Source organism: Anopheles coustani, chromosome X, assembly GCF_943734705.1.
Source record: "Anopheles coustani chromosome X, idAnoCousDA_361_x.2, whole genome shotgun sequence".
NCBI classification, from domain to species: domain Eukaryota; kingdom Metazoa; phylum Arthropoda; class Insecta; order Diptera; family Culicidae; genus Anopheles; species Anopheles coustani.
The window spans coordinates 4669472-4681687 of record NC_071290.1 but is presented as its reverse complement, the minus strand read 5'-3'; the positions used below and the strand labels follow the sequence as shown (position 1 = coordinate 4681687).

Below are 12216 nucleotides of genomic sequence, written 5' to 3'. Positions count from 1 at the left end.
ATATTACAAAATTGTTTGAATTGAAAAACAAATTAGGCAGCCTTGAAGTGCTTATCTCAATGCAATCGCTTAATTTGTTAAACATTTTCATACTTCTTTTCGTTGAATTTTGATCAACATATTAATATTGGTTTATTATACTACTCACTGCTTTTTTTAATTTTCCTTAAATTAGTCCTGTACACAAATTATTTTAAAATATCTTAATTTTACTGCCGTACTCTCTGAGAGTCTAAAATAACTCAGCTTCGGTAAGTTTTCAATATTTCTATATTATTTTATTTTATGAAAAATGTATTCCTTGAATGACGTGTTAATTTAGAAATCACAAATATATATCACAAATTGAAATATTTTTGTTGATAAGAAACGTCCTTCGTGTGGGCGCAGTGTGCGCACGCCATCTCCGGCCAGCAGCAATCGTGCCGATGGGGTCCCGAATAGCTGCGTGTGCTAAATGCCGTGCCCTACGCAAGGGCAACAACGACAACGACGAGGTCCTGCGCTAACAAGGACAACTGGCGAGCGTGACCAAATTATGCAAATAACTTCGGATTTTTTTGTTTTTGGCGTCCCGTGTTTTGGCTGGAGAAGGATGTATTATCCGGAGTGAAACGGATCGCTGCTGGGCGAAATCGTACTAATTTCTTAATAACATCTCTCTAGCAAAGAAGAACAGCTACAGCCCGGACATAATTGCGCTAGAAAGGTCAATGTGGAGCGAAATTGGGTGCTGCCTTTCTTTCGCGCGTACTCGCTCTTTGTTTTCGTCTTATTTCCACTTTCTTATCCAAAGATAAAAATCCTCAGAGGTGACTTTTTCCCCAAAAAGACCGTTAAGCGCAAACGCTTTCCCAAGAAAGGACCCCTTGTGTGCGTGTGTTTAATGTACACGTTAATGTTTGGGATCGCAGTGATGTTTTGTGTTTGTTTTTCTTCCGACTTTCAACCCCCCTTTCCCCCCCAAATGCCGACAAAAAGCTGACAATCGATTTATCCCGATGCATTCTGAACGATCCCGACCGCATTTTTCTTGGTTTTTTCTCCAAGAAAACAATTATGTTCCGGTTGCAAAGGTGTGGTAGAAGGTGTGGGAAAAGGGGATCGGAGTGAAATTAAACAAATATCGCGCCGCGCACTGCGATTATGCGTTTTTTTCTTCCGCCGCGCGCGAGATGGATGCTTCCACCCTTCATCCATCGCATGAATCATGTTCCATATGATGGAGGAGAGAAGGGAGGGAGGTTGGGAGTGGATGTAGAGCGCCATAACCAATTTTCTTTCGCTGACCAGCGAAACAAAACCGAAGGAAAAAACGGAACGCGCGGCGCCACAGAGAACAACCGGTGCATATTTGCGTCTTTAAATCGCTTAATAAGGATTAAAAATAAAGCGGGAGCATAAATCTCCCGGCTGGAATTATTTGATTATTTCGATCATGTTTGGCGGGCATGCAGATTTTTCTCCGCGTCCACGAACGGTTTCGTTTTCGAGCCCTCGATCCTCGGGATCGGGACTGACCCGAGCTTGCGCGTACGCTGAAGAGCGAATGCCAACGAAGGTGTGTCTGTGTATGAGTGTGTGAGTAGGGAATAACCGTTTATCCCCTTCAACCAACCCCCGACCAACTACCGGTCAGGGGCGGGGGGGGGGGGGGGGGGGGGGTGGGGGGGGGGGGCAGAAAACCAAACAGAAATATTTTTCCATTTCATTTTCATCTAAAGCGACTTAAGTACACCGATAACTTATTGCCCGCCATTGTGAGGGCCCGCCATGTTTCCCTTTTCTCGCTCTGGTCGGTGCCGAAGGTGTGTTGGGCGGGGGCACGCGGGGTGGGTGAAGGGTTTAGCGTTTGTTTTCTCCTCCTCGGTTGGCTGGCGGTACGAAAACGATATCGGAAAGTGTTCGACAGCTCCACACACAGGCGCGGCTCGTTTCGCGAGCGAAAAAGGGCACACCGTCGGCCGACAGTCGGTAGCGAATGGTAGGCGACACCGCACATCAATTTACCTACCGTTTGCTTAACGAACGATCGTGGACTTTCCATATTTTATCAATTATATATTTCAAATTATGATATCCTTAAAAATAGGACGGTAAGAAAATAATATTCAACATCACATAGAAAAAAGTATTTTACACCAAGAATACTTTTTTATGCTCAAAAACTATGAATTTAACAATTACAAATAATATTAGCTTTTGAAAGGCTTTATTTAAATCGAACTAAAACAGAAGATAATAACAGTGCCTAGTCTCTTAACTTTTACGTATTTAACAAAATAGCCAAATTTTCATCGACGATAAGAAAAAAAAGATAACCAAGCTTATTAAGTGAAGAACGAAAGTGAAATATTTGGGAAAAACATTCAAAACACGCCTAACATATCAAGGACAAATCAATAATAGTAGCTTTTTGAAACAGAAAAACTAATCTCAACTAATATGTCAAACAAACGGGATTTGTATGCATCTCTCCCAAAACTAGTTATCGCTTATGGTTCTCGATTTTAGAACGTTTGTGCATAAGTTAATATATTAAAGTTGTAAAAACTCCAGAGAAATACTTACCTGAAGAGAAAAAAAACATCTAAAAATCCTAACTCTCCATCACCTGGAAAGAATGTAGAACACCCATATTCACCTTTATTATCTTTGAGTCTTTGCCAAGTTGATTGAAAAATTGATTGACAAATACAAAAGAACCAAACATCAACAAAGGTTTTATAACATGATAATCGATAAGGTAGCGTAGATCAGTGAAGTGGTTTAATAAATCGCCTTTATTTTCTCTCCTTCTAAGGTGAATTTAAAGAAACAATTAATCCCACTCAAATAAACCGACTCTCTCAGAAGAATTGATTAATCTAAAATATGGAAAAGAGTCAGTCGAATCTATTTTTAAAAATTATTAATGTCATTATTCCACTTGAACCGTTTCCTTCGAAAAACAATCCGTTAGTTTTTCCACATATTTCTACTTGCTGTGCACTTGTTGCGTCACGTACTGTGTGCTGATTTCGCTCGGTAACTGAGACGCGGACGCCCGGAGCTCGGCTCTGCACTCCAGCAAAAAACATACAAACTGTGCAGAAAGACATACTGTGGACATGAGCAAAAACCAAAAAAATCAATATCAACAACTTCGGTGTGTTTTTCCTCGCTGGGGGAGGGAAGGGCTCCATCGACTTCGCGTGGAGAAGATCAAAGAAAATCGAACCGCCCATCGGCGGACGCCTTCGGTACGTTGCGCACTTGGACACAGGAAAACGGAAACCGAAAACCCAAAGGACCAAAGGCAACCGATTCGGATTCGGTTTTTTGCGAGATTTTCCCCCCAACGCGAGCGGGGGCTTTCATTTGTCTTTTCAAGTTTGGCCGCGGTTTGTTTTCCTTTTCTGGTTGTGGTTTTCTTTCGGCCGAGACATGAGTAAATTGATTTTTTCGCAAACTTTATCCCCGCCGACCGGGGCGCATCCATCAGCCACCGGAGTATTGATCGCGAGGCAGCGATCGGGGATGCCAAGGTGCCCGAAGTTTCCACCCGTTTTTTTTTTCTTTTCTTCCCAGCCGCGCGTTCCGTCATTTTGGGGTTCTTTTTTTCCCTCCTCTGCATCGGGCCGCCCTTTCCATAAATCTCCGGGTGCAAATAAATGGAATACCGACGCACTGTTAACACCCGGGCAAATGTACTTCAGGCCTTCGGAAATGGAGGTGGACCCCTCCCTCCCCCCACCCCTTCGCACGCTGAGAATTTGTGAGTGGAATTTGTTTTCCTCTCGCGCGATTTTCCCGAAGTGTCATCCATTGTGTCTGCCTCTTCGACAGAGGACAATATTCCTGTCAAATGGAGTTCAAAAGACACGAGCACATCGATTCGGGAAAATTCCGCTCGCCGCCACGCGGGAATGTCGCACACGAGCGGGAAATGTCTTTTAACGCCCATTAACGGAGGGGGGGATTTTGGAGGCATTTTCCAAGCGCAGTTCGAGAGGTTAATGTAAAATTCCATTCCGCAACAAGTAACAAGGCGATAGGTCAACATTAAAACATCACAGTAGATGCGCCTAGAATGTCGCAGGCGATATGTCAGTCAAAGGTAATTGACAATTTGGTTACAGGACTTTTTCATATGTGATATTATTTAATCGTTATTTAACATATTTTTCAGTTCAACTAAAGAAGTTTGAGATTGTTGAATTTATTTAGTTTCATTATTTTAAAATTTGTAAACACCTCACAATCTGACGTTTTTCATCAATTATTTTCAGGGGTAACTCAAACGGAAAAATTAATCATAAAAAAATGTCATGCAATTCCTGACCTTTACCTTTTTTCAACGAAACAACTCATTTTTCTTTAAATTGTAAACGTTCCGACACCAACTGGTTCAATGTAACTGTAAATACAAACCATATCGCCGATTGCGCGCTTTGCGCATGCGGAATGCAAATGAAATGTTTCAGCAAAGGAAGCGATCTAGAAAAATAGAAGAAAAAAAAACACAATTTCAAATCATCGAGAGGAACTAATTGTCTTTATATGTAAAAGAAGAAAGTAACGGTGTGCAGGTGGAAACAAACCAAGGGAGGAGATCAAAATATCAGCAAATGGAAAGAAAAAAAAAACGCCACACGGAAATGGAAAGAAGACAACACATAACAAAGCAAATAAAAATCAACCTGAGAAAACGTAAGGAAAAAACAAACAAGTAAAACAAAACATAGCGAGGAGCATACAGAAAGAAAAACAAAAAAAAAAAGGGAAAACAAGCAAGTAAAGAGAAGAAAAGAAAAAGAATAAACCAACTCACACACGTAGCGAGGAGCCTCGGCGGGCCGTGACGATCTGCGCAACGGTGCAGCCCAAGACGACAACGACACACTGGTCGCGAGAAGGGGGCCCTATTTCTGGCGTGGTGGTATCGTATTTCAACGCCGTTTGCTGCCGTTACTGCAGCCATTCCCCCCCCCCCCCCCCCCATACCCTTCCTGGCCGTTTGCCCAACACCCACTGACAACTGCCTCCATCTCAAGCCACGAGGCCCCCCTGTTGCGAACGTGGCTCGGGTCGGTTCGGATGTGAAGAGAGAGGGAGAGGGAGGGGGGGGGGGGGGGGATGAGGGTAAGGCTCGCTGGGGGTTTGTTTTCGTTCGGTATTCGGTTTTGGCGCGGTCGGGCATTTCGGGTGGTGCAATCTGGAGGATCTGCGCACTCTCTCGAGGCCGATGATCTGAGAGTGTTTGATGCGTCCCGGGATCCTTCCGGTGGCAGGGGGGGGAAGTGTGAGCGAGAGTGTGGCAGGCAGCAGGAATGAATAATCTGGACGGGCGGGAAAATCGTTCCCGGTCCCGGAGCCACAGCCGCAGCCGAGACAGGAATAGGACTTAAAGACAGGTTTAACAAGATTCATCCGCCCTTAAAAATCAGTTTCAATTTTAATTACAATATACCAAAGTAATCGCACGAAAGGAAAGGCATCACACAATCGCTGCGAACTAAAAAGAAAACATAAAAAAAACAAAGAACACTAAGGCAGCGAGGGGAAAGAAGGAGGAAGGAAGGAGGAAAAATCAACACACAAACACGCACTCAAACGGTTAAAGAGTGTGCTGATTGGAAGGACGAACAGCGGCGCTGCGAAGGCAGGAGAAAATGAATGGGGATGGAAAGGCGCTGATAGTACGAAATTTTATGTAAATTCGTTCCCCCTCCTCCCCTCGCCATTCCATACAGTTAGACGCCAGGTACGCCTCCCCTGGCTCCAACAAGCGCTGCATCTCCAAAATGCGAAAAACCAACAGACAGGCCGAACAAAACCGAAAGGAAGCGCAGGAAAAGAACCGGCAACTTGCGTGCGGACACACGCTCCAAGCTGTACAGTGTGTTCCACTGAACCTGGGACACCCGGAGGTTGCGGTCGATTTGGTTCAAGTTTATTAGCGTTCCATTACTGTTAGAAAAACAAAATATTTCTGCGCCTGAAAGGGCTCTCAGATTTAGAGAAGCTATCAGAGTTCCACATATAAGTACGGCATATGTGAGTAACGCACCGATTATCTCTATGTTTAAAATGTTTAATGTATTTAGCGTCCACCAAGACTTGCATGTTACCACGACAAGCTTTAAAAATGACATATTATTAAGATGGACGTCTAGCACTAATTAAACGAAATTAGGTTGAGTTTGTGATGTTATTAATCATTTCTCGATTTTTATGAAGATTTTACACTTAGATTTAGTATTAATGTTAAGTTCAATCAGTATCAGAATAGTCCCTTGAGTGCTGCTTCTCATTTAACGGCTGAGTAAGAGCTTACGTTTTACTCAATATAGCTCGTTATTCCCTTAAAAAGCTTGACAACATGCCCACACAACACGAAGTCGTATTAAGTTGAAGAAATTGAATCACATATTAGTATTTTTCAAATCGGAATCGCAGTAAGCATAGACAATGTACGAGCAATGTATATTCTTTGTTCCATATGATGCCGATTAAGAATGTAATACGATTTTCTTTATGCATACGTATAGATAAACGAGCAATGTCCGGCTGATGTTTATCGTAAGTCGTATATGATGCCGACTTAGAAAATATACGACTAAACATATACATTTTGAACAATGTACGGTTAGCACCTCCACTTTTGTACGTATAAGCATTATTTTAGCATCATTTACGATTCAATCATATTGCATAGAAGTACGATTATTTCAAGTTGATATTCGATTTATATGCATATGTGTTGTGTGGGTGATCATAACAAATGAAATAAACAAAGTTAGACAAACAATTTGTGAGTTAGTTCATGAAATTGTAAGTATGGAGTTTCGGGATGACTTAGGCTTAGAGTAGTAGAGTGTTTGCTCATCTGAATTGTGTGAAAAATGACGTTCAAAATTATCAGAACAACACTATCGAAGACAAGTGTTCCAGTTTGTGTGTGAGCAACTGTACGGTGCAACAGACTGCTGCACATTACATGCATACATGGTTCGCATAATGGAAAATGGCTCAAAACTAACAAAAATATTCTCCCTCCCCTCCTCTTTCCTCACCCGGACTAAGACTGGGAGTAGGGGTTGGGGAAGCTTTTACGCGAGGCATTCCAAAGGCGAAAGGAGCAAGCATCCATACTTTCATAAAGCAAGGAGTCGGACGCGACACCACATTTGAATACGGCGCACACATGTCAGGACGTCCTTTTCGGGAGGGGGCCTTCGGCTCAGATTGGTTCTCTTCCACCACCTTTACCTCCACTGCAGGTGGGGTGGAGCGGTGGGGTGCATTTTGGCACGCTCGGCCCCGAAGGGATGTCCAAAGCACCTTCGGAAGATAATTTATGGGACGATGAAGAGGAGATGATTGAAAAATTAGGGTGTAATTATACATCCCCGGGTGGAGCTTGTACACATACCCACACACACACGCACAAACACACACGCCAGGTTTCGTGTTGTTCACTCTCCTCGCCTCCGTCTATATATTCATGCTCTTTATCGTTTCACACCAGAGTCTGGCATCTGTGAGGAGATAGTTCAGGGATTTGCTGATTGCATCCTGCACATTAAACAGCGTTAGAGCGTTGAGCAGTTGCGAGGGATGCTTCATTCTAGTTCCTTACTCGAATCATACCTGAATCTTTCGGTGAAATGCATCGGAATGTATCTTTCATGATCGATTTGTCTCATAAATGTTTGGAGAAGCGATCTGAAGAGGCTGAAGCATCTTCAAACTTTTGTGACCCGTCAATTAGTTTAATGAACCTCCAAGTATTCTTGTATCTAAGGATAGATTGACCTTACCAGTAGTAGAAGAGTACACCAGATTCATGAATCTGTGTAGAATTTGTAGATCTACAACTAACAAGATATGAATCACGGCTTTCGAAATCTAGGCATATTGGAAAACTAGGTTAAACCGGAGTACCCCAGAAATCTGGACATTCTGCTAGAACCTGCACATTCCTCTACTACGGTCTACTTGAAGGATCTATGACATCGATCAAATTCCTCTATTCGGTTTGATGAGAAAAGGGTTCAGGTAAGGACTCCACGGGGGAGGGACTCTACGCAGATAGTTTCTCAGCCTAGCGAATTCCAGGAAGCCAGCAGAGGTTCGCGTCCGACAAGGTCCGACGGCTCAAAGCACTCCTGGTCATTCTAAAGATAGAGTCCATCCATCGAATTCGGAAGAAAGAAACACACGTCACCTTACGTTTCGTTGCTTGTTTATTCAACCCTTGTTTTTAACGTGTGTGATGGCAGTGCTGGTCTCTAATTTAATAACAGCCCCGTGTTCGGTCCGCATTGTCATCAATAAGGGTTTAATGGTAGCCGACATTCCAATCTGGCCCCCGGATTGCGTGAACTCGTGGCCCCTGGGACCGGTTTCCGGGCGATGCCGGAGTTCATCAGCGGCATCCGCCATGCGCCTAATATGACGCCCACGTCAAGTCGATTTGCGTCAAGCGGTAGTGGATCGCCGGTAGAGCGGGGGGTGCGCTGGCTGCGGCTCCGGCTCTCGGTTCTTCCTTCCTCGCGCGGCAGCGGACCTGTACCTCGGAAGCACCACAGACGACGCGATCCCGCCGTATCGGTTCTGGCTGGCTGGCAATGATTGATGATCGTATCACTTCGGAATCAGGTTCGTCCGTCCACGTCCTGTCCGTTCGAATGATTCGTGGTCATTAAACATCTATCACGACTACCAGGTGATCCACGCTGACCCTTCGGAGAGACAAAGGCGGAGAACCTCGTCAGCGCTGCGAGGCACAATGGAGACGCGTGTGTGAGAGGCTCGAGCAGTTGGAGGCCGAGGGGAGTTCAAACGCACCGAAGGGGTTTGGCGAGCTAAATGTGTTTGCTTAAGCTCAATCATCGGAACGTGATTCCCGGTTTCCAGGTAAAACACCCCGCGGTAGCAGCGAACGGTCGAGACGTCAGAGAAGAAGCTCTTCCGAGTGGTGGAAAGCCTGGTACGCCTCAGGAACGCAAGCAAACCATGGTGTTGCACTTTTGCTCAGATCAGATCACATTAATGCTTGGAGTCTTTGGTGCCTACGAGCAAGCTGGCAATAACACCGACGGCGTTAGGCAACGGCTGAGAGGTTGGTTGGAAAACAAGGAACCACGTCCACAACACAGGAACACCACCATGCGAGAGAAATTGGAGTCGCCCGATGAACCGAGGGGCGGGAAGGGGACGGCCGAGCCGTCGAGCCGTAGGAATCTGATCAGATTCCCAAACTCACTGGCAACTCTTGCGCGTTTCGCATCCATCTCGAGCCTCGCTTATCTCGAGTTTCATTTGTTTACCACCTACTGCTTTCTGGGATTTTCTGACGCTGTGTTTTTTCTCCCCCCGCTGCCTTCATGTTTGTTTTGGATCTCGCTCCGAACTTGTCGTGGCTCCCACACACTCCGATTCTTCTTTCCGGCCTTCATCGACGCTGTCTCTACTTCGCCCTCTCCAGTGCTTGTCTCTGCCAGACCTTTTATTTTATTTAACTAATCATCAATTTGCATGCTGCGTTGTGCGTTTCGGGACGTGCGGGGAAAGTTGGAAGAAGGGAAGCACACACACGCCGGATCAGCAGGAAAACGGTATCGCTGTCCTCACGGTTGCTTGAAGCCGAGAGATGCCGATTCGCAGAATACTGGACATGTCATGTGAAGTTCTCCCTCTCTTACTGAATACTCACCTCATCTCGCTTCATCGGAAGTGGAATGCAGGCGCGAGCAAATCCCTGTTCACGTCCCTGTGAGTCAATCCGGTCGTTGCACTCCCACAGTCGCAGTCCCTGGATCTGGATCGCGTGGAGTGGAAAAGGAATGCGCCTAAAATAGAAACGAAAAACCCAAATTCCACATGAGACGCCACTATGCTGACTTTCTTGGACTCCGAGAAGTACCAGTATGCTGGCCGGATGCCTAGATCACCAGGGTTACCTGTTGCTACCAGCCTCCCGACCGGTCCAAGCCAGTCAATCAATCCCTAGCCATCCCGGCGGGAGCCTTGACCCCTAGCGTCCAGCGGTGACACGAGTGTCCGGGCGTGCTCCGGAGACTACCGGTCGTGAGTTTGGCAAGCTGGCCGCTCCGCCATATTGGATGGCCTCGAATTTTGAGCTTGGCTGCCGTTACCTGCTGGCATTCCTGGTGCGCTGCGGAGGCTTGATTGCCTCGGAGATACGGGTGCCAGCGCCGCGGGGACTCCGGAGTATTTCTTTTCCCAGCCTGCCAGCCTGGGACTGCAGGAGCTGAACGACGGCGAGCACTGACTAGAACTTGGAACGACTTTAAAATGTAGCTTAACTCCCGATGAGTTTTGCACTCCGGTCTGTCAAACGGTCTGTCGTAGGGATGGCCGAACGTGAACGTTGAAGTCGTAGTGAACTAGTCGTAGTGACCATTTTGGAGCCATTTGCTTGAAGGAACAAGGCTGCGAGCCGTTGTCTAGCAACAGCTTGTTGTTTGGCAGCGTTCTCTAGTTCGTCGAGACAAAAGCAGGCGAGGCTCAGGATCGAACAATTGCCGCGGAAGTGTTTACGCAACGGGGTTAGATTCGCCGGGAAAGCTCCAAAGACCCACCAGGGTCCCTACTTTTTCCCCTTCTTCTTCTTCTTCTGCCCCTCGGGCCAGGCGAAACCGCGCGACTTCAGCACGTCCTGGATGTTGTGGCAGATGTAGTACGCGTTCTCCATCGCCGCCTCGTTGAAGATGTCACCCTGGAACTTGGACGACTTGCCCCCCTTCCCCTTGCCCTTCTTGCCCTTGCCCTTCTTTGGCTTCGCCTCGCCATCCTCCTCGTCGCCCTCCTCCGCCTCCGCCTTGTCCTTCGCTACCGCTCCGGCGCCAGCCGCACCACCACCACCACCACCACCACCACCACCACCACCGGCACCGCCCGAACCACCGCCAGCACCTCCCGCCGCACCCGCCGACGCGTCTTTTCCTCCTTTTTTCTTCTTACCCTTGCCGGCCATCACCGTTTGCCGAGGCGTTCGGTGCAAGGTTCGCGCACAGACTGGCGTGCACCGGCTGGCGGACCGGCTGTTTGCACAACCTCCTGCGTTCCCGTATCGATCTAACAGAACCCACCCTGCTTGCTGTAGCCATGACAACAAACATTCTCGAGGTAGTGGACTAACGCCGACGAGCTTCTTTGTTTTTTTGGAGGCTAATTTTTTAACGCCACGGTCCAATGTTTGTCTTTTGGGGGTATTCACAGGAGTAGTACGAACCACGAGGCACTTCCACGGTGCGGAGATGCGTGTAAATATTTCCAAGAGGCCGTTCATCACTCGCGCGTTCATGCATTTGTTGCCGCCGGTTTCCTTCTGCCGGGGGCCGATTTTTTTTTTTGTTTTCGGGTTTTCTCAGCCTCTCTGGTAGGTTCCTCTCAGACCGGGCCGCTGTCAAACGGTGCACGAATTTATAAATATTCATACGCACCACGGCAGGGCACTCCGGTGCAAAACAAAGCAGGGCGCACGGCTTTTCCCGTGATCTTATCGCCGCGGTTTGCGCGGAGAGGGTTGCTCGCTCGGGCAATAAATATCGAAATTAAATTTTGCCTTCCCATCGCAAACAGCCTCCCATCGGCCTGGACGTGCAAAGGCCGGGCGTTGCAAACCTCTGATTTTCGAAGAGTGAGTGCCGCTAGGAAGAGCTCGTAACTCACCGCGCGATGCGCGTCCGGTGGTCCTCGGCGTCGCGGATCGGGGAACCTGGTTCTGCCTGTCAGCGCCTTCATTCATTACGCGAGAGGGTTCGCGGCACGCGGGGTCCAGAAGGCTCCGGTCGGCATTCCGATTGCGGCCGATCAATAAATCAACCAATCCGATGTAACACCGTACCCTGTAACCATAGGCTTCGTGTAAGGCGCACGATCGAACCATCGGGGAAAAGCACGATCCCGGTCCCGCGTCGCCCAGTCCCCAGGATCGGTTGGCGTGGAGACGACGCTGGCGCAAGGACCGAACCGCTGAGCTGCCTGTGTTGGAAGATTTATGAGGCGTTTACCGCCTGGAAGCCATCGAGTCGACTCGGGACCTCTGATTCGCGTATCGCGTAATTAATCCTTCGCCCGTATTCGCCCTTATTGACCCGGTTTCTTCGCGCATTGACCTGCACGACCGTACGGGGTACTACGGATTTTGGAGGCTCCCGCTCCGGAGTTCGGGAAGCAACAAGCAAAAAAGGACCACCTCTC

At 47.3% G+C, this 12216-nt stretch overlaps 1 protein-coding gene across 1 annotated transcript; it reads right to left on the bottom strand.

Annotated features, from left to right (window-relative positions):
- Positions 1 to 10600: 10600 nt before the first annotated feature.
- LOC131269227 (small lysine-rich protein 1) lies at positions 10601 to 10987 on the bottom strand. Its single transcript, XM_058271567.1, has 2 exons — positions 10885 to 10987; positions 10601 to 10848 (listed from the first exon to the last, which is right to left on the bottom strand). Exons 1-2 carry the CDS (start codon positions 10985 to 10987, stop codon positions 10601 to 10603), a joined length of 351 nt encoding a protein of 116 aa, XP_058127550.1.
- Between the last annotated feature and the right edge of the window lie 1229 nt (positions 10988 to 12216).